The sequence below is a fragment of the Branchiostoma floridae genome, chromosome 2, assembly GCF_000003815.2.
Source record: "Branchiostoma floridae strain S238N-H82 chromosome 2, Bfl_VNyyK, whole genome shotgun sequence".
Taxonomy (NCBI): domain Eukaryota; kingdom Metazoa; phylum Chordata; class Leptocardii; order Amphioxiformes; family Branchiostomatidae; genus Branchiostoma; species Branchiostoma floridae.
The window spans coordinates 31,022,208-31,048,240 of record NC_049980.1 but is presented as its reverse complement, the minus strand read 5'-3'; the positions used below and the strand labels follow the sequence as shown (position 1 = coordinate 31,048,240).

General features: G+C 41.9%; 3 protein-coding genes across 3 annotated transcripts; all 3 read right to left on the bottom strand.

The window, feature by feature from the left end:
* Positions 1 to 772: 772 nt before the first annotated feature.
* LOC118409164 (coagulation factor VIII-like) lies at positions 773 to 3,860 on the bottom strand. The gene is made up of 5 exons (XM_035810033.1): positions 3,233 to 3,860; positions 2,830 to 2,935; positions 2,324 to 2,456; positions 1,450 to 1,587; positions 773 to 945 (listed from the first exon to the last, which is right to left on the bottom strand). The coding sequence occupies exons 1-5, from the start codon at positions 3,400 to 3,402 to the stop codon at positions 773 to 775; spliced, it is 720 nt and encodes a 239-aa protein (XP_035665926.1). The 5' UTR covers positions 3,403 to 3,860.
* LOC118409163 (MAM and LDL-receptor class A domain-containing protein 1-like) lies at positions 3,707 to 8,173 on the bottom strand. The gene is made up of 5 exons (XM_035810032.1): positions 7,904 to 8,173; positions 4,990 to 5,153; positions 4,317 to 4,427; positions 3,880 to 3,970; positions 3,707 to 3,711 (listed from the first exon to the last, which is right to left on the bottom strand). Exons 1-5 carry the CDS (start codon positions 8,133 to 8,135, stop codon positions 3,707 to 3,709), a joined length of 603 nt encoding a protein of 200 aa, XP_035665925.1. The 5' UTR covers positions 8,136 to 8,173.
* Positions 8,174 to 15,506: 7,333 nt separating this feature from the next.
* LOC118409162 (MAM and LDL-receptor class A domain-containing protein 1-like) lies at positions 15,507 to 25,120 on the bottom strand. Its single transcript, XM_035810031.1, has 14 exons — positions 24,932 to 25,120; positions 24,381 to 24,456; positions 23,836 to 23,949; positions 23,335 to 23,478; positions 21,760 to 22,016; positions 21,215 to 21,305; positions 20,880 to 20,993; positions 20,030 to 20,146; positions 19,512 to 19,634; positions 19,110 to 19,226; positions 18,451 to 18,609; positions 17,697 to 17,971; positions 17,167 to 17,239; positions 15,507 to 16,432 (listed from the first exon to the last, which is right to left on the bottom strand). Exons 1-14 carry the CDS (start codon positions 25,118 to 25,120, stop codon positions 15,981 to 15,983), a joined length of 2,301 nt encoding a protein of 766 aa, XP_035665924.1. The 3' UTR covers positions 15,507 to 15,980.
* Between the last annotated feature and the right edge of the window lie 913 nt (positions 25,121 to 26,033).

Below are 26,033 nucleotides of genomic sequence, written 5' to 3'. Positions count from 1 at the left end.
TGTAAAGGCCTTCTCAAGATTGTCTTGAACACCTAAATGTTGAATTTGTCCACCTCTTTAAATCACTTTAAATTCATGTTTTTTTCTTATGTGGCAGTATAATAATGCGAGTCGATGATGCTGTCGAAAGGGAGCAAGTACATATACATAGGAACAGTATCATGTTCTCGACTAGCCATGACTGACTGATACAGAAACAAACAGGTAGGCATCATTCCATCTTTGCAGATGATGGTAGCGCTCTGAAACAAACAGTTAGTTTAAAAAATACACACACAATAACACTACATAGATTACCTCATAAGGAAAGTCAACAGTGACCTCTACACCACCCCTCCGCCACCCGTCCCCCTGCTGTCCCACAAGCCTTCGCGCGGGTGTCATGGCAACTGCTTCCGCCAATGGCATGACGTCTCTCTTTAGGAAGACATTCAGGGCACCTAAAAGACAAACGTGAGAGAGAGACTTTAAGATATAGTACCAGAAAGGGATATTTAGTACCATTAGAGAAACGAAAGGTGTGAAGTAATTGTTCCACATATTTTTCAAGATTCAGCGTTTCGTTGACCGTCTGTCTCTTTCTTCTGTGCAATAATGTCACCATTGCCTTGAAGAAGGTGACACACGGTCATCATATTGAAAAATATGTGGTTGAGGATAAAGAACTTTGTCGTTAATACATGTTATATTATTTTCAATTTACCACCGAATTTGGAATGCAATCTAGCTATAGCGCGAGGTTTAGCATTCATTATCCAAAATGGCGAAGCCCTTAGTCAATAAGCACGCCGTTTGGATGGTCGTTATGCTTACCTACGGCCGGGCTGTTCATGTGGTAGAAGAACTCGACACATTTAGCCGGGGTCGGTGGAAGAACCTCCGTGGAAAGAATGGCGGTGTCGTCTGCATGTCTTCCGGTGGCGTCGGCAAGCAGAAAGGAGCCTCCTACAAACAACGGAAGGTTATGGAAGAAATTTCCCGTGGTCAAAATTCGTGGTACGTCGAATAGGTGAAAGTAACTTCGGGAACTTAAAGGGTGTAATGGGGCCAAGAAATATGTTTACAAAGTTTTATTTTATTTTTATTTTATTGCAACATATATATTTACAAGACATTGTGGCGACACACTCAAGTCGTTACTTATATTTATATCTAAGTTCTGATACCATGTTGTCTTTTCGTCTCCTAATTATCTTGCAAAGAAGCCAATGTAAACATGTACTTGGTATGTATTATATGTCCCCTTTCCACTAGATAACGGTCGTTGACCGACCAAAATTGGACGTTTTGATTGTATATCCGGAATGGCGCTCGATGTAAAAGTATGATTTAAAGGACAGAAAATATACCAAACGTAAAAAAAAAATATTCATCATCTATAAAATTCTTTAAACGACCTGTCAAATGGTTGGTTCGGTCACTTAGTGGTTAATCAGGTAAAACACCCACCTGCCCCAGCGGTGTGATCACTGGTGGGTCCCCAGGTTTCTGAACCCGTCGGAAGCTTCCACGTCCACATAAAGTCAGCGACGCTGGAGTTCCTGATGTATCCGCAAGGACTGCTGTCAAATGTACAGGTCCCATAGTCTGCCAGTGGGAACAATATGCATGTTAGAAGATAACATGTTGTGTAAGATTTCTAATCCGTATCAGAAAGTCGTTGCTTGTTATATGAAACGTCATCAATATCTAAGAAGGCCCCAAAGTTTACCTTCTACAGTCTTCGCGGACCCTTTCCGCAGTAGTAACACCATTGCGGAGGCTGTAGAGAGGCTCTGCCTAAGCTGCAGTGAGTTTTGGGTCTTCGCGATTATTTGTTATTGTTATTGGGTGGACCGACTACTCTCTCTTGGCAGCCAGGGGCTGAATTGCGAGGAGCTTACAGTAGGCGGGGCCGGGGCTAATCGCAGAGGTCTGGAGCGAGCTGCCATTCGGCGCCACTCAGGTGACCTCAATACGACAGTAATTGCCCCAGGTGCGGCCATGGTACTGTAGGTTTTGGACCACCCACACCGCACCATAGCACGTGTGGTGGGTTCTTTAACGTGCTCGAGGTGTGGCTCTCCGCAAACACGGGACCTCAATTTAACGTCCTATCTGAGGGACGGCCCTAGCCGAAGGTACTCATTTTAACCTGAGTAAAGTGAGGAAAGCCGTGTAAAGTGCCTTTCCCAAGGGCACAAGATCGGTGACACGGCAGGTTTCGAACTTGAGTTTTCCCCACGCGTTTCGTTTTCTAGAAGGTCTACACTTATTTTTATTAGATTTTGCATTAAAATCAGTCTTAAGGGTTTATAAAAAAAAAACTGTAAAAGCAACTCACCGCATCCAATGACTTCAAGTCGAAGACTGGGTCTCATGTGAAACTGTAAGGGTGTGAGTCTGATGCGCTGTGCCTGGAGCCGACCTGTGAACATGTGTTCTACCACACTGTCTGCGTCAAAGTTTCCGGTTAGCTACAGGAACAAAATGGAAATATTATTTTCATACTGCCATGTACTAGGACATATGATATAACGTAGTTCACTGGTTGATCTGCACGTGCACAGCGGGGTGTACTGTGGGTAGTATGTCAAAGTTCAAAGCCCTCTTTGATTCTTTATGTATGACCATGTTGTCAAGTCTCTTTAGGATATGTTGCCATCTCTTTCTGACAAATCATCTACAAAGCATCACACGGCACGTAAATATTTCCCATTATGAACTAGCTTATAACTACTACTGGCAAACTGAACGTAACAAAACTGCCATTCATATTTATGCTAATTTACATTGGACGATACATCTTTTAATATTATCTATTTCAGTCGGAGTATAGAGGTAATTCACCTGGTCGGTTGTTATGAATGCGTTGCATGTTATCCATGCTGAAGTCAGTGTCTCGGAGTACTCGACCATGTACTTGGTTATCCATCCGGTCCTAAAGCCTTGAGTTCTAGATGGAGAGGATAAATGAAGTGAATAAAAAATGCCATGCTGCAAAAGCCAGTACAAGATAGTACTTGCAGATTCACTTGGGAAGGCCTAACTTTACGCTAAAATTGGCTTCCTATGATGTGTGCGTATGAGCTGGTTAATGGTTTAAACAGCGCTGTGCGGCGTGATGTACAACTGCTTTTCAATTTTGACCTAGCACATGCGCAGTTGAAACCTAGAACTTGCTTATTTTCTTTATCTTGGATAGCAAGTTTGATCTATTTATGTCTTATATCATGCCATAAAGTCTACTAACCTGATGCCAGTTAAGATCATAGTCATGGCGAACTCCACTTGCAGCCAGGAACTCTGAGGAATGGAAGGTATCCAGCAGCCGTTACCATGGAGACGGGCAGAGGATGTCGGGTAACCCACGTCGGCTGACGATGCGGTGATCTGGTCGTCTGTTATCCACCTACTCGCCATACCAAGCGGTACGTTACAACCTGTCGTAGTCGGGAAAATAGCGCTGTGAGTTGAACATGAACTTAATTGTTACCTTGCTCACGGCGATTTGGCAAGGAACTACATGTGTATATTCTGCTATTTGTATGTTGCTATTTCATAGGGTTCTCTATCCAATTATCATGCCATGTTTTGTCTGTTTTATCTGAAGTGTTTAGAAATAATGGCGTCACTTTATTTGCTAGGCTAGTATCATGGATACGTAGATGATACCAAATTATTATAGAACTTATCATTTAATCATGGGACCTTAAAACTTTTTGCTTTATGCTTTTGACATAAGTAAGAACGTAAGAAACAGAATCTCAGCTTAATGTAAATCATCTAGATTGTCGTATTCTACATTTAGAAGGTGATTTACTTCAAAGCCCGTGAAATTACCGGTCTCTACGTGATCTCTATGTTGATTTTTCAATTGAACTTTAAGCGCAGCCTTACCATCACTGTCACAGGGGCCGTTCACAAAGACGACGTCATCTATGGCGATCAGCCCCAGCTGTCCGGACCCGACCACTGCATCAAAGTTGATCTAAAAATATAAATTAATACATTTTCTGTGTAAACATGGCCTAAGGTTTAAGTTTTGAAATCATTACAATACATGTATAATGACATGGTTCCATATTTCAATTATAATATTATCCGTATCTTTATTATATCTAATCTGGCGTTTACCTATTCTCTCATAATCTCAATGAAAAGCAGCTGATTTGAGCTTCTTCAACGGATAATCAAAGGTGATTCAAACAATCTTCAAACAAGACTTGATTGACATAATCTGAGTGTAATACTGGTACTGAACAAAACTAGATAAACAAAGGAGTGCTGGTACTGAACCTGATGGTTCTTTGCTGAGCTTGATTATACATACTAACCCTGTAGCCCATCGGTGTGTTGCCGCTCAGTGGAGACGTGACGTCAACCTTGGCGCGTGTCCACCCGTGCCCCTGGTCTCCTTCAGCCGACCACAGCTCAGTTCGCCGTTGCTGAATTTGAAATAGAACAATGCCAAAGAGACTTTAACACGGTGAATTCCTTACCACCCTAGATACTGGTTGCATGGGACCGAGGTTGACATACAATGTCTCTTTTTATGTCCTAGCAACCTAAGAAATCACATATTTCGATGCAAAATGCACCATAAGTTGAGAAAACAGAACAAGAATTGCAAGAACATCCATTCCAACATCCGAATCCGGTATTCTAATATTCGAGCGTATGCACGCGAAGCGCGTTCCCGCGTGATACAATCGAGTGTGTACGTATCCTGCTGAAGTGAGATATACAGCCGAAGGCCTGGCATGAGAGACCTTAGAGGTGGTATCTCACTGTACTTGGGGCACCGGTGCGACACTGCGGGGTTCGTAAATGACACAACGAATTTCTGAGATGACAAAGAACGAAGAACATACTTTTACGTATTACTCAATATCTAAATTAAGAAAAAAAATTGTGAAAATAACACAACAGTGACGCAGTGAACGAACACTGCAGTGCCGCACTCAAATGCAGTGAGATACCACCTTAACTTATCAACTGCCAACATACCTCGCCGACTCGCTGCTGTAGAACAGCCAGAGACCCGACGTCAGCTCCAGCCATGTAGAAGTAGAACGTCAGACAGTGGGGCGTGAGGGACGCGAGCTGCATGGACCGCAGGATGGCGGTTTGGGACCGAGTCTTGCCGGTGGTGTTGAGATAAGCATAACTCCCTGTAAGAGAAATCAATGTTGTTGTTGCCTTGTTGTCAAAATCTTTCCAAGTGTGATTGAAAATGAACGTCTCTTCATCATATCATGGATCATTCAAAATTTAATGATTAAAGCTCAGAGTCAGTCACTTTTCTTTCCACTGTCTTAAAAGAGTTACACTTCAGTCAGCAAACAAATATGTTTTAAGAGTAAAATATCCGTAAAGTGTGCAAATGTAGGAGGATCTTTAGATATTAGAATCCATATTATGAACTGTAATTGACATACAAATCTATCATCGCAGAAGACCTGTACGTTTGCCTTGTCCTTAAAGTTCTACTTCTAAACTCATGAATTACAGCAAACGACACGCAGTAACATTAGACATCATCTAACGACAAAAAGGAGTAAAGTCAGGCCCAGGGTGGGGGTCCCATCTTATTACTTGAATGCGTGGCGTGGTGGTTCTGTCTCTGTTCCTTTGTCTTTTGTTTAAAAAATGTAGGGTAGGAACAAGGCTGCCTAAACATAATACCCTTCTCTCCTCACCTTTGTTGTACATTAGAAACACGGACCGTAAAACCCACATATAGCCACGCCCGTTTTAGTGGCCAACAAAGATGCGAAAACAAATAGTACCTCCCGCTGTTTGCCCCTACCCTGGACTCGCCTAGTACCTAGCCATCAGACATGCATATTGATGACCTCGTGGTAAACACCTGTCACACCGATACATTGATTTTTCTAAATAAAGCGTGCGAAATAAACAGGTGCACCTCAGAGGGAGCCTTTAAAGTGCCGTGTTTTGTTCGGGACGAGTAACATCGTCTTTGTATCTCCCGAGGGACCACAGAGTGACCGCTGAGCAACCACTGAACGACCGCCGAAAGGCCGCTGAGCGACCGCTGAGCTACCACTGAGCAACCATTGAGTGACCACTGAGCGACCACTGAGTGACCACTGAGCTACCATTGAGTGACCACTGAGCTACCACTGAGCAACCATTGAGTGACCACTGAGCTACCATTGAGTGACCACTGAGCTACCATTGAGTGACCACTGAGCTACCACTGAGCAACCATTGAGTGACCACTGAGCTACCATTGAGTGACCACTGAGCTACCACTGAGCAACCATTGAGTGACCACTGAGCTACCATTGAGTGACCACTGAGCTACCACTGAGCTACCATTGAGTGACCACTGAGCTACCATTGAGTGACCACTGAGCTACCACTGAGCAACCATTTAGTGACCACTGAGCGACCACTGTCCAAAAGTAGTCTTCAGATGCCCGACGAAACTTGGTTTCTTCTGGCTTCGTCGCGATATCATGAAACTATTTGGCTAATAAACGCTGGTAAGAGTAACATATTTCCCCCTCATGTAGGTGAATCTATTTGCTGCAATAAGAATAAGTTTCGCGGTTCACTTTATACAAGTCTATCATCTTCTTCTGTAACAGGGGTTCTCTCAATGGTTTCAAATAGTAGACCCAAGCACATTGTGAAAAGCATCATCATAGAATAGTTGTTGTTATGTGACAGAAGATGCCATGCTGGGTTCCTTGTATAATCGTTTGCAATATTTCAAGTAACTATATAACCAAATAACCATATAGTGGTTAACCCACAATATCCAATTATGACTGCAGGGGCATATGCAGGATTGTTTTACGAGAGATCATAATTACAGAAAAGTTGCTTCGAGAATGAAAAAATTGAAGGCAAGATCACTGGCTATCAATGCTGGTCACGCGCATCACCATCATAACACACTATTTTCAAGGTCACTATTGAGTTGCACGTGTTGGTTTCACACGCTATATTTAGAAAAATCAATGTCGCTTCGTACGAGCATCACTGATCAAAATAGCGTCCGTACTATGCCTGGTCTGGAGTTAGAGCATGAAGCACCAGGTTGAGTTAAAATTAACAAATAGCAAAATCATGACATCAAATAGCAACATCAACAACATTGTTCGAAAAAAAGAACAAGGAAACTTCATGCCTTCAAGTACCAGAGTTACCAACGTAGGATTGATGTGTTCGAAATTATCGAAGAGTGGAATTTGTTATCACCAAGCACAGTAGGGGCATCTTCTCTGTATAGTTTTAAAGAACGCTTGCAGATAGATGTGCAGAAGTTAGGTGTGACAGATAGTTCAGTGTAAAAGAACCAGATGCTACCGCGTCGCGTACCTGCGAAGCTGGTGTGTTACGCCGATGGGCGGTTATACTGGCTATATAGATACAGGGATACAGAAGCTGGTGTGTTACGCCGAAGGGCGGTTATATACCGGCTATACAGATAGAGATGACATAACGTTACCCCTCTCCCAGCCCTATCTGATTTTCATTCAAAATATGAAAATAATAAACTTGAAACATTGTATAGTTTAAAAGCTGATGTTCGAGATGTTTACATTCAAAACCATGCAGGGACATTTATCTACCATATGTTGTTAAAACAGTGTGCGAAAGGAAAAATATCGACACTTTTACCAAATTAGAAGGGCCGGGGTTTCTTTGGAAAGGCGTGTCTATTCCTTAAAAAAAGACTTATGCAATTAGCAAAAATATAACTCCGATAATAGTCCTAGTCTCTTGACATATCTCTCGTATCTTTTAGCAATGCTTGAGCAAGGTTTATTACCCTTGGTAAGAGGATAAATGGACCACGCCCAAGCATTCACGACAGGGATCTTTTATACGCATCGTCTCAAAAGTAAAAGTAAAAGCTAAGCAAACGTTATAAGTAATTCGTACTTACCCCCGCCAGTGTGATCACCGCTCAGTCCGAGAGCCTCAACTGCACCCGAGCCGACTTCCCAGTCGAAGTCATCACCAACGCTTTGCTGAACGAAGCCACACAGAAGCTCCCCATCGAAGTTACAGTTGCTGGCGAAGGGTACCTGGGGCCCTACGAACACAGCGGCCCAGGTGAGTATCAGCCACACGTGAACCCAGAAACTGCTTCCTACTTCGTGACAAGTATCAGTCATTGTCTTATCAATCAGACAGACAAGAAAGGAACACAGATGAAAGAAACTGTCTTCAAGAAAGTTTGGAAGGTTTGCAGCTAGATGTATCTGAGACACAGTAGCAGCGTGCTCGGAACAACACCCTACGTATACAACACATCTCCGGTATCGGGGCGACTTATACCGGGCGTTTGTATTTGTCCGGAATTAAGGTCACTAATAAAGACCCGGGCTTTAGATGTTTAATCATTGGCACACTCACAAAAGTGTTTGAAGCTACGGTATGATGAAGGGGAGGGATCACATAAACATGATGCACAAATATGGGGCATGAATCGAGTTCTTATTTGGCTGGTGTAACATTGTGTGGACTCTCTTTTATTGTATCGTTGATGATAACGTTGAAGGATTGATTTAATTTGAAATCCATACGTGTGAACACACATGGCACAAACAGCTCACTCAGCGTCGCTGTTTGCATCTCAAGAAATCCATGTCTTGTTCAAAACGATACGGGAGGGCAGATGCGGATCCGGTTCAGGTGCTTAAAGTTGCAGTAATGTTCGTAAATTGTCATAGAATCACAAACACCTGTCCAGTACACTAAGCCATCTGCAAATTAAAGTTTGGATGGATGGAATACGGTCACAGAGATCACGAAGGTATAAGCTATAAAAACCGTTTCAAGCATATCTCGTTATGCAGTGACAGTTAGACACTGCAGACACGTTAGACAATGAAGTATACAGATACAATAGTGTTCACAAATTATAGAACCACACACAGATATGCTATCTAGAATGACAAGCATTTCTTGATTTACAACAAGGCAATGAAGAATAGCTTCTTCTTTTCAGATATACTGTGTTTTATCAAAGGACGTCGGGAGGCCAACCAAGGTGCGCTAGTTATTGGACGCTTGCTTTGTTATCAACCAAAGCAAATAAATTAGTCAAACCAGAGACAGATAAGGATAAAAAGCATACGAGAAGAGTTCAATATAAAAAAAGTATATGAAAGTAAAGTTAGGTCAAATTAAAAGAGAAGGGCATGACTATTAACAACATCCTGTCGAATATTAAAAAAAAACACAGAAATTTCGGGAGCGGCTTTGAATCAGTATTCTCAAAGTTATCGTTAGGACCGACAGGTGTATTATTCACAACATCATCAACGTTATAACCTGTCAATAGCGTAATAAAACTCTTGCTGACAGGAACATACTTCAAATAGTGCCTAAAATCCTTATTGGCAGGAATATTTTGTCTATAGCCTTGCCAAGAAGAGAAAGAAAAGAAAATTTCCCAAAACAAAGGGTAATAAGACGGCGTACTAACATTGAGCAAATAAATACAAAATGTGAAATTTACCATTATTTCTTGAGATAAAAAAAAGCAAACCTCCTTACCAGGCCATTCGGGTTGGGCTTTTTGGAATATAATGTGTTTTGTTTCTACCAGTTCCTGACCACAGCAAGATTATAGATGACAAAAATACACATAATAAGAAACCCAAAAGCCCGACCCGTCGAGCCTGCTGAGAAGACTGAGAAAAAAAATCTATTCGTGGAGATTTTCTTGGCCCTCTCTGTTCGCCGACAGTTTATGTCCAAACGAATCTGTGTCATTACAACATTAATCTTTCGATTCACCGTTACCGGGAGATCTCCTGTTTGAGGAATGTTGTGTTTGAACAGATCTTGTGACATTAGGCATGCGTTAGCCGCTGAAGAGTCATTAAAGAACACCGAAAATTGCTTATAACCCATTCTACTATGGTGGCAACCGCGCTGCAATCTAGCGTTTGATAGATCGCTCGACGAATTTAATTGATGAAGAACTGATATGTTTGCGCTTTGTATATTTTGTTGTCTTTTCAATGACACTTTTACATTTTGCATGCTGTTTCAATTATGTTACTCGAGTCAAATTACGTCACAGCTAAGTTGCAGCAAGATCGCTGTCAAAAGGTGGGTTCACACATGCGTATACACTAGTATTGGAGGTCACATGAGGTCCGTATTGAAGTCTTTAGAGTTCCTAGCAGGCCCCACAGGTCGTTGGAAAAAATAGTAGAAATTGGACAAATCCAGACAGATAGCATGCTAAAGAAGTTAGCTGGTCGAGGGGTATAGTTTGTGACCTAGGTAACTCCTCTGGCATATCATCTGTCTATATTTGTCCAACCTCATAAGGACTAGACTATATGCGCAGGTGTGAACCTACCCTAAATCTAAGGGCACAACCAGCCGTACGTGCAATTTGTCCGTACGTTTTTTGGGAGGCTACGTCCGCCACTTATTTCTGAAAACGTTCAGGCTGTACAGGGCAGGCGCGTCGCCCGTATTGGCACGTACTGGGGCGAATCCGCAGCCCGATGGCACACAAAGTTTTGCCTGCACGTAAAGTTCTACGGCGCGTCTGCGTGCTCCAAAATCCGTCGGATTCCCTACGAGTTCGTACGGGGGCGGTACGTACCACTTACGGATCCCAAAAGATTGCCCACGTTTTGGCACGTAGACAGCACGTATTTGCACGTTCGGCGGGTTGTGCCCTTAGCTTAATGGACTGGGGGCCTTACCAGAGGCAGAGTCTTTTTCAGTCTGTATGCCGGGCAGCACCAGGAGGAAGTGGAAAAGTGTAGCGACAAGCATCACCAGCATCTGCTCACAACCGAAATGCTGCAACTGGATAAAATGGGACGTAAAAGGTAAAATTAAGGTAAATGTAGTCCCATAGCCTTTTTAACGGCAGTATGGGCAGTGGGTTGCTATTCATTTAGTATTGGGAGGACGTTTACCTCTACAACCAAAGTCAGGTACCAATTTCTATACATGTACATATACGTGTGGAGTGAGGAAAGTCGTGTAAAGTGCATTGTCAAGGGCACAAGTTCAGTAGAATGACAGGATTCGGACCCAGGGTTTCTGGGTTTTGATTCAAATATTAACGCCACACGAGCCCACAAATGCAAGGTAGTAGTTCATGATTTTGGGATACTTAAAAAATTCACAATGATATTCAATGATATGTTATGTTACATACATAACTACACTCTTAGCAACAGTTTCGAAGAAGAACACGATTTTCATGCTGACTTTTTAAACTTGAACGTTTGTATAGAGCCGCCCTTAGCAACTTCAAGTAGTAAGGAACACACTATTGTGGGTTTCGTAAGTGTTGTAGGAAGTTGTTCAAAATCATGGGCACAAATACTGACATTTATTTCGTGGCTGTTGGCATGTTGGTGCAGGCGTGGAGAATTCGCGTCAACACGTTTACGTCGTGTTTGTACAAGCAAATCCTTTCACTCCATTCTCTCTACCGCTGCAGCAATGTGCATTCAGACCCGCACGTGGTGTTCCTAAGCTGGTCTTAATATTTACAATACACGTAATAAGGACCACATTCCACTAGACGACGATCTCGCTTCGATTTCTACTGCGACCTAAGTTAAATATGTGTAACCTTCGCTTTCACACCGGGGATATCATACAAAACGTAAAAGTGTGACTGAGAGGACAATAAAACACACTAAGTGTAAAAAGATTCGTGTATTTCTAAATAATTCATTGAGCGATCTGTCAAATTTTATGTCGCAGAGAGCGCGCGGCGAGAGCGCCGTCCTAGTGGAAAGGGGTATGAAGACCACATTCTACCAGACGACGATCGCGCTGTGACCTCGGTGCGACCAAAAGAAATGACCAAAACAAACGGACACGGACTATGAACCCTGAGCTATTTTGCTCTACTGTATTATGTTTTGTAGTATGTATATGTAATGATATACATTGATAGATTCAATAGGACTCGATGTAATCTGTATTTCTGTTATGTTTTATCTGACCCTTACCTCCCTCATGACCCCAATGAAATGCGTCCTGGAGGCCGATTCGAGCTTCCAACAAATCTAAATTGTATTCGTGCAACTCTAACCTTCATAATTGAAGTACCATGCAAAATTTTAAGTATGAATGACAGGAAAGACAACAAAATATGAAAAGATACGTTTTGTTGATTGTTCTTTCAAATCAGTATTACCAGGGAAGCAAAGTGTGATAGCACCCTTCTATCACATTAAATCACTGATATATAGACCATTATTGAAGTAACAGTTAGAAAACAAGTTATCACAACTTTCAACTATCACGTTTTCTGTTCTTAAACACTATTCAGGGCTAGATAAATGTGATGAATAAAAGTATTTCAAATCACAAGATCGCAGGGCCGCCACAGCCACAGTCGTCTTTGGGTAGAATGGGGAAAAATCCCACCTAGGACAAGGCTAGCCATCAATTATGAGGTTTGGATCCCGTGACTGGAGAAATAATACGTCCAAATCCATAGCTTTTCTTGTGTTTTTGCAGGGCCGTCTGAGTCCAAATAACAAATTGTCACAGCAATGAAAGACAAATGGGTTTGGACGCCATGACTGAAGAAATAATACGTCCAAATCCGTACCTTTTCGTGTGTTTTTGGAGGGCCGTCTTAGTCAAAATAACTAATTGTCGCAGCAATGAAAGCAAAAATCCACACTTTTGTTCATATACCTGATTAATGTATGTTTATACAAACATTACTACATTTAACATGGACTGCTAAGGCCACGGCATTATCGACGACATTTTCATATCAATTACTGGTGACAGCGTTGACTTTAGGTTGACTCCCAACATTTGTGTGCCAAAACTTTGACCTACGGCCACTTGTATAACTTGTATGATTTACATCATTCACCATGCCCCGGAGAGGAGATAGGCGCCGCCAGGGGACTAAAATGCCTATTGATACAGCATAACATGTTGTGCTGCCCCTACGGCTGATTAATCAGCCTACGGCCAATTAAAAAGCTATGGGATAATGAATGAATGAATAACGTGTATAACTAAGAGATACAAAGGTGATATCAGACCTATGGATGGCTTAAAACGTTCAAAATTGTGTAATACTAACCCGATAAAAGTCCCGCTGTTCCGAAAACGTCTTCGTCTTTCCGCTGGATCACTCCGGTCAGGTGTCGAATACAGTTCCGTAGGATGTACAAGTACTGTGACGTACCTGAACACACGCGCACACAGGATGACTTAAAACGTTCCAAATTTCAACATTATGTAATTTTCACCCGATAAAAGCCCTGCCGTTCCGAAAACGTCTTCTTCTTTCCTCTGAATCACTCCGGTGAAAATGTACAGGTACTGTGACGTTACCGTCTACCTGAACACACACGCACACAGACCAGCGACCCACGCCTAAAGTAGCTGTTTTGCCGCTTTGTGCAAAGTTTCCATAACAGGTCGGTCCTTTGAAGAAGTGCACTTGGCTGTGTTTTCCCCACACGAGTCTTATAATAAGACCTGCACAGTAGATACAGCAGGCGAGGAATGCATATCATTGACATGGATCCTAGTGGTCAATTTGGTGTTGAAATTGGCATTTTTAGCGTTATATTTTGTTGATTACTGTTGTTTAATAAATTTACAATTTATCCTGATTCAACGCGGTACCCGAAGACCCGTATTTGAAAAAAATAAGTTAATGTCCAGCTGTTCTCAAGAGTGTATTGAACACCTGAATATCTTAAGTGTGTATATATAACACGAGGATTACGGATGCTACATTAGCATATGTCTTTTACTTCGCACCTTTTATCGTTGGGGTCGTTTGGAGGTTTGAGTTTCTGACGAAACCGTGCGAGTTGACGTTAACGTCATCGGTCTTGCTGTGGGTGTAACAGTTAAGTATCTGCAAAGGTTATCAACTACCTGCGAAGTACGTGCAACATCTGACGTATCTAAGATACCCGAGAGTGATTATAGAGACTAGAGAGATATTTTTTTTTTAATTTTGAAATGTCCGCCTTGGTTTTACTTTTGGCGGCGACTTCTCATACGTCATTCTTATGTACGAATACTATTCTATCGAAAAAAATTGTTCGAACTGGGACTGATGCATCACGAAAACTGTACCGAAATTGTCCCCGCGATAATAAGTATAGATTTATATTACAAGACAAACCAGTATATCAATTCCACAGTTCTTTTTCCTTAAGGTTACTGTCAGAAGAGTGGTGCAATTTGCAAGGCATTTTTCACCCCTTCTTAGCGACAACGGAATGCAAATGTACCTCACTGAGGCCACCAAGAGTTCAAATGTTCATTTATAATGAACTTGTGATTGTAATAAACGGTCATCAGACGGTTCTTATGTGTGACCGGGTCGCTCGTTCTTTAATCTCACGTCCTTCATTTATCAAGACTTATTCAAACGTGTTCACAAAATCAGTTCACAGTATCTACAAAAGGAAACAGAGGGTAAACTGTATTAATTGCTTTGGGCAAACTCTCCATCAAACACTCTAGGCGTATGTCAACATGTGGCCGTTTCTGCGCGATGCCCGGCTCTGATTGTTGCCTGGTGCGACTGCTATGTTAATTGATAGGAGATTAAGGTATTTCTTCAGTGGACTTTCCTCTCTCGCTACATGTTGACATGGCGTTATAGTTACTGTAGAAAGTTTCGTGGTGAATCTAAACAGTGCCCGGCGTTTATGCCATAACATTTAGACGGTGTATGCTCGGTGGTGTGTGGATATAGTTTACCCAACTTCTCTGTCAAAGTGACATTTATAATTAGAGGATTAGAAGTTTAGAACGGTGGTATGTTGTAAGGCAATAACAAAAGCAACAACGACTGTGATATGTTTAAGCTCTACTGTATTTCTTTCTCTTTATCAATCGTTATTCATTTCTGTACTCGTAATATACAGGTTTAAATCTCACAGAATGACGAGAAATACTTAATATGTAACATGGTACATCAACGTGAGCATCGACCAATCCAGGCACTTACAATGTGACATGTACATCCATTTTGAGGTAACATCAATAAGAACTATCTGCAGTGCTATGTCTATCCAAGTCAATTACGTGACAGAGAACAGGAAGTTGACAGTTTTTACCGATTCCTTCAAAGAAACTTCGTGTATAAAAAAACTGACATGAGTAAATAATGTGGAGTTCATACGGTGTACGTGTCACTGTGGAGGTTATTAGGATATTTGCAATAAAGATTTGAATTCCAGTCCTAGGACTATTGTTGTATGTACATAGATGTGTTTCCTGGGAAGTTAGGATTCCTGGGAACTTGAATGTAAATGTAATGGTCTTCTCAACAAAGCAAATCATTTGTCTGGTGCAGTCACTCCTGCTTATCAACTACTACTTTTCTAAGTCCAAAGAGGGACTGTTAAGGCAAAATTTGAATGCAGAAACATGTATTTGCAGAGTGGATACATGCCAATGGTAGGCTTGCGCAAGGACAAGTCACTGCCTCACGTTTCAAGATTTAACAAGATCGTCCGTGTCCGCACACTTTTCAGTATCCAACATTGCTCATACGTGTATTAGTAACAGTTGCATTTGCCATTGTTTAGGAACATCTACACCATCTGACACGCGGAGATCATGCAAGATCGGAAGCCTGAACTTAATGATTTATTACACAGCCCGGTGCCAAGTGCCCCCCCCCCCCCCCAAAAAAAATTCTAATTTCATTTCCAGAAAGTAGCAACCACCTTTATATATTTATATCATTCGAAGATATGAGGTAGTAGAAATGTAATTTCTGTTGATTTATATTTGCTTTGTCAGGAACCCAGACGAGTGTTTTGTTTTCTTTCATTCCACAGCAAAAGGACATGACAATGACAAGACATGAGGAGATACCTACAAGGTCAAGGGCAGTGTGTTGGCTTCCATAAAATGTACATACAAGATATAGCGATATCTGTAACGTGTCTTGTATCTGTGGAAATTGATCGGTCATTGAACAACTAATTTCTATCTAAAGCCGCTTGGAGACACATTAGTTACGTATCCGTCTCGTTACCTTTTGTTCCCTTTAAACCACTGAAAAGCGGGTGGTCAATATACAGAGGATTGTCTATTCCCGCTTGACCATTTTCGGCCTCAGCTTCGTCGAATGCTACATAGTCAGTTCCAGTTTTACCGATTTCTTTCATACCAATGTCCTCCTTCACTCTCAGACCACCGCCTCCTTGACCAGCAACACCTCTCCTTCGAATGTAGAAGACGATTCCTATGATGACCGCTATGAGGGCCAAAGCACCTACACTGACACCCGCAATGATGCCAACAAGTGGGGACGAGCCGCCACTGTCGGTATCTTCCTGTTTAGGCGTTGTTGGTGTTGGAAACGTTGTATCGGACTGGTCTGTTGGTTCCATAGGAGGCGTGGGCCTTCTTGTGGTTGTTGTGATACTGTGTGACTGCGTGGACGCTCCCGGTGTATAGGGCACGCCTGGATGAATGAATGGTAAGATGAATGAATGAATGGATAAATAAATGAATGAATGAATGAATGAATAATTGAATGAATGAATGAATGAATAAATAAATGAATGAATGAATGAATTGATACGTTTTTCATTCCGTTATACATGTATGAATGAATGAATGATTTAATGGATACGTTTTTCATTCTGTTATACAAGAAAGTTGCCCAGACTGTAATGGGTCAACAGACACATAGATAATACATGCAACTTTATCCCACCAATTAAAGCGCAGCTGTGATGTTTTTCTATGATGTTTAACCATCAATAAATATAGAATTGACAAAGGAAAAAGCTGTCTGGAGTCGAAATTCCATCATGCATGATGTGAACTCAGGGCTCGAAATTCACTTTTGGGATTAGGTGCACTGGTGCACCCAGCTTAAAAAATTGGGTGCACCAAAAAATGTTTGGGTGCACCACATGAAATAAAGTAGAATGTCAAAAAAAGCTAGTACCAAAACTTAGTTACAAGCTATCAAATTCTTAAACAAGTAACATGACAGACATTTTATTATCTTTCTAACACTTAGATGTCAAGAACATGATGTATACTAGTATACTTGATATCTTTCCATACATAAACCGAAGAAAATATTTGGGTGCACGAAAATTAGGTGCACAGTTTCAATTTTGGGTGCACCTGGGTGCACATGCACCCAGTATTTCGAGCCCTGGAAGGGGAACTAGTATACGCTGCCTGTATCAGAGATTGTGATGTCGTCCAATGCGATGGGGGTTGAACGGCCTCTCGTGTGAGCTTCAATGGCGATCTAGGCGACAAACAGGCAAGCAATTAATGGATATTGAATGAATACAGAAATACACAGGTGGTCATTAGAGACAGAAAAGATTCTTAATATTTGTGTCAATATGGGAAATTATCTACATTGGCCAGGTGATCTTTATTCAGAGGTTTTCAGGTTTGGCTGCATAGCAATGGCCGGGTGGTCGTTATGTAGAGGTGATAACATGTAAAATGTACATGTTTGATTAAGGTATCTTAGTGTCCCAGAAAAAAGAAAGGTACTGTTCACAATGTAAACTGAAAAAAGGTACATCAATCAACAAGTAATGAACTTAGAAAACGCTGGCCAATGAGTGTAGCAGGTCACGGAATGTCCATTAGCTTCAGTGAACAACGAACACTCCTAGACCTTATGCCACCGTAGGATCTGCTTGGGGGAATTGGAGATTAATGAATGAACTTGAACATATAAAGTTACTTACTCTGAAATCCCGACTCGCTGAAACATTGACTTGAACTTCTCTCCACCGAGCTACTCTCGTGTCCCTCGCAAAACTTCCACTCCACAGTAACGTTCCGATAACTTCATCAACGACGAGGAACACGTTCAGGACGTCGACGTTGGTAGAGTAGTACCAGAGGGTGAATGTCTTGATGGTGAAGGTACTGCTGGTGTATGAGGGGCTCCAGAGCTGGGCGACTTTATCCTCAAAGCTCCCTCTCGGTGGCACCACGCAGAAAAAGGAACCAGATGTGACTGTAAACAAGAGATTCCAAATCGTTACTGATGGTGAAAAAATATACTGTATTAGCATCAAGGGCTTCAAACCTCACGAGCTGTCCAATCACTGCTTATGATATGAATTGTGTATTCAAGTATAATATGGTTAGTATGTCGCGGATATTAGCCACTTTTTTGTGGACGATCGACACTTTTTATTCAAAACCTTAAATCTAGAGAGCGAAGAGAGTACGGAAATGGGTAGGGAGTTAGATACGTCTTGGGATCTAAATTCATTTTTCTGAAAAAGGAAATAACATTTGCACATTTACAGCTTTGGGAAAATAACATGGGAAAGTAGAATGACAGATAAAACATAAGGGATTTCATTGAAAGGACATATAAGTCTTTCAAACGGTTGTCTCACGGCGTTTACTAACAAAGGTGCAACTTGGGATAGATAAATTTAGATCTTTGATACACTGAAATGCAATAGAATTTTATGGAACACCTACGTCCAGAAGTGTGGTCTTGCGAAGGTCCAGAAGAGCCACAGTTCCCGCCTTGTGTCCGGAACCAGTCCAGGTCATCAGTGGTGACCACCGTGTTCTCCCAGCCACAGGTGTCCACTTCCAGATTACACACGACAGGGGGTCGGGCTGGGGTTAACGAGACTAGGGAAAGGCAACGTAAGGATGAGAAGTCCATTTTGTATCGCGGAAATGTATTTTTGTTTACGTATTCGTTTATTGACAATTACTAAACACACTTGTGGAAGGATTTGCATGAAAGAGACTATCATCATTACGATATCAACCAAGGAGACCAGGCTGTAAGATTCAATTCACTGCGGTAAGGTCCTCTACACCTTTCCATGTGTTTTTAAATTTATTCATTTAGTTTTACCGCATTTATGGAAGGATTGACATAACAAGTGACTATCACCTTTTGAAAATTTCAACCCAAAGACCAGACTGTAAGGTTTGATTCACTCACAGCGGGAAGGCCCCCTACACTTTTCGACGTGCTTCACGTGCGGATGCAAACATGACCTCCAGTTTTACATCCCATCCAAGAGACCGTCCGTAACAAATGTGTCCAGTATAGAGTGGACGTTTATGGTCGGCATACGTAGATAAATTTTACTTATCTAATTTATAAAATTGCGACCTACTGTGGCTACAAGTCGATCCATCGAATCCGGGCTGGCAGAGACACTGAAATCCTTGCACAGAATTCTGGGAGACCTGGCACGTTCCGCCATTGCTGCAAGGATTATTCGTGCATGCGTCTGAAAATACGAAAAAAATACGCTAAAATGCAGATTAAGATATAGATGATTTCTCTCTCTACCGACCAGCAGCTTTGAAAGTGGCTAAAAGTAATACTAATACATTATCCAGTTACCCAAGAGAGGTCTGTTGCCTAGCACTAATGTTATAAAATCAAAACTACCCCGTGCGATTTGTGATAGTACTGCAGTCCACTTATCATTACAGCTATTTTTATAACTCTCGTTGGTAACTCTACCACGAAAATAGGCCACCTAAATAAAAAATAAATTTACAGTACTTACTCGTTTCGCAGTTATTCCCAATCCACCCCGCTCCGCAGTGACAGGTGTAGGACCCTTGGATGTTTTCGCATGTCGCTCCGTTTTGACAATAGAGACTTGAACCCGACGAGCACTCGTCGACGTCTGCGAATGCAAACAAAGATACAATAAACGAGGGAAAGAAAGCAGCCCGCCCGTCTTCATATCACATTATCGACGAATAAAACATTGCATGGGCCTGCAGAAGAATATTTGTAACGATACACAACAAAACGAAGTAAGGAGCGCGGATATGTTTACAAATAAATGTTGATTTTTATTGGCCCTCTCATTGATACCATACGCTCTAAATAATGAAAATTTATTGTGACGATCTAAATAAACCAAAAACAAAATCACCAAAATTACACACTCCGTTTATGTCAGAACACAGATGAAATAGCCCCAATGCATCGTATCTAGGACTATAGAGATTCTGATTCTAATAACAAGTTTTTGAAGACATCTAATTACTATTGGTAGATTAGACTTAAACTTACCAACATCACAGTTGTCTCCCCTCCATCCCCGCCGGCATGTACAGACGTAGTTATCGAAGTTCCCACCGGAGCACACGCCGCCATTCTGACAGGGGTAGCTGCCACATGCCGCATTATCTGCAACGTAATAACCAAGAACCAAGGCATGGTAAATACCGAATACGTCAGTTAAATTGCTAGGCTTGTAAAACCAAGGGCTGAGAAAAAGATTTCACGGTGGAGTAAAGAATGTAAACATTTATCACAAAATCTCAAGAAATTTATAATACACCTCAAGATTCGTCGATTTTTAACAACCCTACACACTCCATCCACATGTTCTAGAAATAAGAATGCCAATTTCATTCTATATTAATAATCTGCATATGTACTAAGTTTGATACTTGTTTTAGTAATTAGGATGTTAAGTTTGTTTCTTCTTCTTCTTTTTGCCATACATTGTACCGTGTACGATCGTTGCGCAATAAAGTTCTTCTTCTTGTAAAAAGGGGAACCTGATTTCGTTCGGGGAGGTAATAAAAGACTGCTTTTACCTTCTGTCTGTACGTTTTATGTGGAATTGTTGATATCATATACTAACTTGCCATATTGCCCTATTCTGTCCCAAAGGAAATACTTAAAAATATAGAAGGGCATAGCACGATTAGGGACATGGCAAGTGTCGAACACAGGACCTCCAGGTCTCTAGCTCTACCAATTACGGCTTACGCCACACACGACGCCACCACTACTTATGTCATGGGGAAGGCGACATGTAGGTATTAACACTCTGATCCTGATCTGTACAAATAGCTTAGTTTATCCGGAGATTTACGAACCCGACGAAACTATTCACAGATGGTAAACTCACCTAGTTCACAGTGGGTTCCGTACCAGCCTGGTGGGCACCGACACGTGTAGCTGTTCACTCCGTCCTGGCATGTCCCACCGTTGCGACATGGATTACTCGCACAATCATCGTACTCTGTTTTAAAGTCGAGGTGAAGGGTAAAAGATAAAAGTCAATTAAGTATTCTGAACTGTAGATAAGTAAATTAGCCCACAAAGCTTGCATGTCATAATACAGTCGACTCTATCTAAGGTGGAATTGATTCGGGCGGAGGAGGAGTGTCACCGGTAACTGACAAGTGAATGTGCAATAGAAATAAGAAAAAAAAAGAATAAATTGGTCCTTGAATTCCTTACCACTTCCTGACTGACAAGCTCCGTTGTAAACCGTGACGTCATCTATCGCTGCATCTCCCAGGGCACCATTCGTGACACCTTCGAACACAATCTGCAGTAAGATAAGTTCAGGCATCGGTTAAAGAACGAAACCTCAATTTCATGTGTGCACATATGGGCAAGGTCAGTATTGATGTAGCATATAGACGAATCATAAAGGGGGAGATGTGGTTTATATATATATATATATATATATATATATATATATAATTAGATACTGTTGTCCTCGATAGCTAGTATTTGACAAAAGTTCACCTACATTCATACTAGTCCAACTATATCAACTACCTCCGCCTTTAAGACAGCAATAGCTAAGTTCCATCCCTTCTGGTTTGCGCTGAAAGCCGAGCTACAAGATCATAATCCTCTACTAACCATGTTGATTTAACTAAAGAAAAGTATATTCCTGGTTCACTCTATATACTCTACATGCAAACCAAAAAACAAAACGTGGTGTCAGAAGTGGGATCAATCTCCACCCTCTAAAATAACATTGTAGTCAGTACCTCGTATGCTCTGTTGTCTACTATTTCCACTTCTGCCATCTTCCACTCGTTTCCCTGGTCGCCGCTGAGGCTCCAGACGGGTTGATCCAGCTCGTGACCGATGTGTCGGGTGTACACGTTCAGAGTTCCCATGGAGGGGCCGTACATGTGGTAGTAGAACTGGAGACACGTGCCGCTTGTGATGGGCATGATAGGTCCCGACAGTCGGGCCTTCTGGCCACCGGTGTGGCCCGTGGCTTCTATATGAGCGTACTGACCTGAGGTTTGCAAGGCAAAAAGAGCATGGTCATACCTTCGTGCAATGTTTTTGTAAACGTCTTGCCCGACGGAGATGAACATGTAGGTAAGCATTTGAATAAGAGTAGTTGTGTTGACTTAAAATACCGTACTTGGTTCTAATCGGTATATGTCCTCGTTAGTATTAGTGTTAGGGCAAACATAAGACAATGGATCAGTTACTCCACCGTTAAGTCAGGAAAGTCGTGTTAGATGCGCTTCCTAATACCCGCCTCACATTATATACGATCTTCGGACGTACTTCGCGATCGCAGGAAGGTCGGCTGATTTTAAGATCTTAAGATGGTCTTGCGTATTTTTCGCCCAAAATCTGTTCCCCTCACATATAAGCGAGCCTCGTGCAATCGACGGTGAATAAATCTATGATAATGAACCTCCCATGACCTCTTGCACGCGGACAAGGGAACACAAAACGTTACTCAAAAAAGGCAAGAGATCAGTAAATGTTGCTTATTTTGTTGTCGGAATCTTTTTAACTAATGAATGGAATGCGCGGGCATAATAGAAATGACACAAGAAAGGAAAGTGTGTCACAAAGCCAGCCTACATACTGCCACAGGGGCCACAATGTTAGAATTACCCTCACATTCCCAGAAATTCAATATTTGTAAACAATCGGAAGTCGGGTGAACGTCGCCCGAACGTCGCCCGACTAACGGGCGTTCGCCATCCGATTTGCGTTGGATGATTAATAACTATGTCTGTGCTCGCCTATCGGTCTTCAATCGTTGGATTGACGCAAGAGTTTTGACCGATACCCTTGCGAGGTACGCACGATTTGCACGCACGATCTGCGACTCGGTAACGAGCTCTGCGATCTCGGAGATCTCCTGCGACTTGTCGCTTATGTTAAGAACATGTTTCGCTGCACCGCGACCGTCGTAAGACTCCTGAAAATTGCCGGCGATCCCTAAAAATCGCAAGATGATCGTGAGAACACCGGGCGTCTTACTCACGAAAATGTCATTTAGAGCTCGTGAACTAGTCTTCCGATCGAATCGCTCCTAATGTTAGGCGGGTATAAGGGCGCAACAGAGGACCAGGACCCGGGCCCCTGGGTTATGAGCCAAGCGCTCTGTCCATTACGACAAACGATGTAAGATGGGTGGATTCTTATGTTTGCTGAAAATCAGTTTCAAGGTTTCAACTGTATCTCTGTTGTATACGTTGTCTGACCCTTGCCTCTTCCCTCATGACCTCAATGAAAAGCGGCCTGTAGGCCGATTTGAGCTTTCACGAATAAATAAAGGTTCAAACAAACAAAAAGGATAAACATACCATATCCTGTAGTGTGGTCACTGTCCGGTCCCGTCAGTGATGATGCAGTGTTTCCTGACTCGATTGTCCAGTCGAAATCGTCGTCAGTACTCTGTAGATAACCGTAGAACTGCAGCTCGCGTTCAAAGTCGATAGCACCGTAGACTGTAATGGATTACAACGCTGATTAGTCATGTATCAAACATAATAAGATATAACATTTTGTACGTTTGCTGCAAGTCATGGTTTCACGGTATAAATGTTATTGTCTCCGAGGTGTTATAGTCTTATAGGTTAGATGTTTGACCGCAAAGTCTAATCTCTAATCCAGACTAATCCAGTTCACCTTAAATCACTTATGCTGCGTTTTAGAGCTCCTCATCTAAACGCAATATTACGCAGATTAAACCGGAAGAACATAACACCAGCATGGTACAATGCTATGCAAATAGATCTCCGTCAAAACGTTTGACAATTAACGCTTTGACAGTTAGGAGAGATTGAAAGAAGAAGCCGCCCTACTTTCGTCACAGTTTATTCCGGTCCAGCCGCCGAAACACCGGCATATGTACGCGTGAAGCATGTCCACACAGGACCCGCCGTTCTGGCAAGGATTGCTCAAGCAGTCGTCAACATCTTCGTGGCAATGTGAGAGAAAACAAACATGGCGTAAGACAAGACTCCATGACAGTGGCGTTTGTTTAGTCATCTTAACGACGAAACGACCAATATTTTCATCATACAGTCATCAGTGCACAACAAAATCCGTTCTCAAGCCTGTCCATGGTGCTGAACACACCATCCACACAGACGTACAGGACACTGGTGCACATCGCATCTGTATACACACCTATCTATTGTGTTTTGAAGACATCTAAGCTTTAATGTTATCAAAGAGGAACTGCATATTTACTATGAAGAAATGAAGAGACCCATTCCTCTATAACGATCGGTGAAGTAGAATATTATTTCTTCATGTTGTTATTAATGAATCTGCGTTTAAAGTAAAACAGAATCTGGTAGAAACAAAAACAACTATCTGGTTGTTGCTGTTGCTATGCTCTTACCAGGATCAAGGAATGCGATGTCATCCAGCCCGATATCTGCAGGGTTAAAGCCGTCTTGATAAGCCTCAAAGATCACCTGTGAGAAAAGTAGCAAAATGAAAATACGTAACAGCGTTTTCATTCATCTTCACTAGATATCCAATATAACATTCAAAGCCTCTAGAGAAATTTTCCAAACCTCTCGAGATCTTTTAAAATAATATTGATAAATTTGTTTAAAACATCTCAAGACTAAGGCAAATGATATAAAGATTAGTTACCAATGTTCCGTTAAAGAAGTTTTCAAATTTCGATTCTAAGGAACTTTCAGATAGAAATATAGCATTGATATGATACTTATATGAGTATGATAATTAATGTTAGTAATAGTAAAAAGCAAATACAGACGAAATCGGTAAAGTCTATAACAACATCAACATTATTTCTAACCTGTCCCCTATTTCACACATGGAACAGCCCATAAAGAAAACAAAGCAGCCATCTTGGTTTTCTTTGGTGTTGTGTTTGTTTGATGTATGAGAATGACTATATAATAATACCGTAGATCATACCCTAAACTGTGTAGTGTCGTTGACATCAACTGTGCCTCTTCTCCACTCGTCTGACTGTCCAGCAGCGCTCCAGACATACTGCCCCACAGGAGCGTTATCGTCCAGCACCAGGTACACTCTCAGTGTAGAGTCACCCGGTGTGTTTTTATAATACCTGTGGGGAAATGCTGATTCGTCACGGGATGACATCTCCAATTCTGGCTTCATTTGTACTGCAACAATGCAGTACATAATCACAAAGTTTTTCATGCACAACCATAACATTTATTACGAGCCAGGGCTATACTGTTACTGTTAAGATGACAGAGGGCCATAGGGACGTGCATGATTGATCAATTGGTCTGTTACATATGTAACATGTTTGGAAGTAATATCATTCTTGTCTCGCGCATTGAAATGGGCATTGGCTTAGTGTAAACAGACATCAACAAAACTAAAGCAAATAGGAATAAATAAGACGTTAAACAACATTGTTTTATCTCAGGCGATATGGCCGGGCGCAACTGTTTGCGCATGTCTCTAGACCTCATACTGACATAGCAAACAAGGGTTTAAACAATGGTTTATTTGTGAATTTTCTTTGTGAAATTTTGGCAGTTCTCGGCTGTTCCAACTAATCAATTAAGTTTCCAAAAATGCTGCATTAGTTGAAAAAATTATTTTCTTCACGAAAAGCCCCATGAGGAAGTGGAATGATCGTTAGTGGAATCTTTTAAGCCAAAGGGACCAATCCAAGTGCCCCGGTTTGGGGGGGGGGGGGTTGTATGTAGCCATATAGAATTTGCTAGAACTGCGTTTGATCAGATTGGGGGTTGAACAGGTTAGCATAACGTAAGATATCTGAGATAAAAACAGCTCCTTTTTCCATGGATTACATAATGAAATACGCTACGGCCGCGTGGCGCGTTGGTACACCCGATCCCTCGATCTCGGAAGTTAAGCAACGCGCGGTCCGGATAGTGCTTGGATGGGGGACCAACCAAGGACGTCCGGATTGCTGTAGCCTCACGAAGTTTTCCACGACATCGTCTTCCGGGAGGGACGTAAAACGGGGGTCCCGTGTTCGAGGAGGTGCCTCGACCACGTTAAACAGCCTCATTAC

Coding starts and splice junctions, on each gene's coding strand:
- LOC118409164 (XM_035810033.1), bottom strand. CDS start 3,402: ATGGCGAGTAGGTGGATAACAGACGACCAGATCACCGCATCGTCAGCC. Junction 2,936..3,232: donor ATGATCTTAACTGGCATCAG/GTTAGTAGACTT, acceptor CTCTCCATCTAG/AACTCAAGGCTTTAGGACCG. Junction 2,457..2,829: donor CATTCATAACAACCGACCAG/GTGAATTACCTC, acceptor TTGTTCCTGTAG/CTAACCGGAAACTTTGACGC.
- LOC118409163 (XM_035810032.1), bottom strand. CDS start 8,135: ATGACTGATACTTGTCACGAAGTAGGAAGCAGTTTCTGGGTTCACGTG. Junction 4,428..4,989: donor TACAGCAGCGAGTCGGCGAG/GTATGTTGGCAG, acceptor TTTCAAATTCAG/CAACGGCGAACTGAGCTGTG. Junction 3,971..4,316: donor ACACACCGATGGGCTACAGG/GTTAGTATGTAT, acceptor TTATATTTTTAG/ATCAACTTTGATGCAGTGGT.
- LOC118409162 (XM_035810031.1), bottom strand. CDS start 25,120: ATGTCATCCCGTGACGAATCAGCATTTCCCCACAGGTATTATAAAAAC. Junction 22,017..23,334: donor TGACCACACTACAGGATATG/GTATGTTTATCC, acceptor TGCAAACCTCAG/GTCAGTACGCTCATATAGAA. Junction 17,972..18,450: donor GCAAGACCACACTTCTGGAC/GTAGGTGTTCCA, acceptor TCTTGTTTACAG/TCACATCTGGTTCCTTTTTC.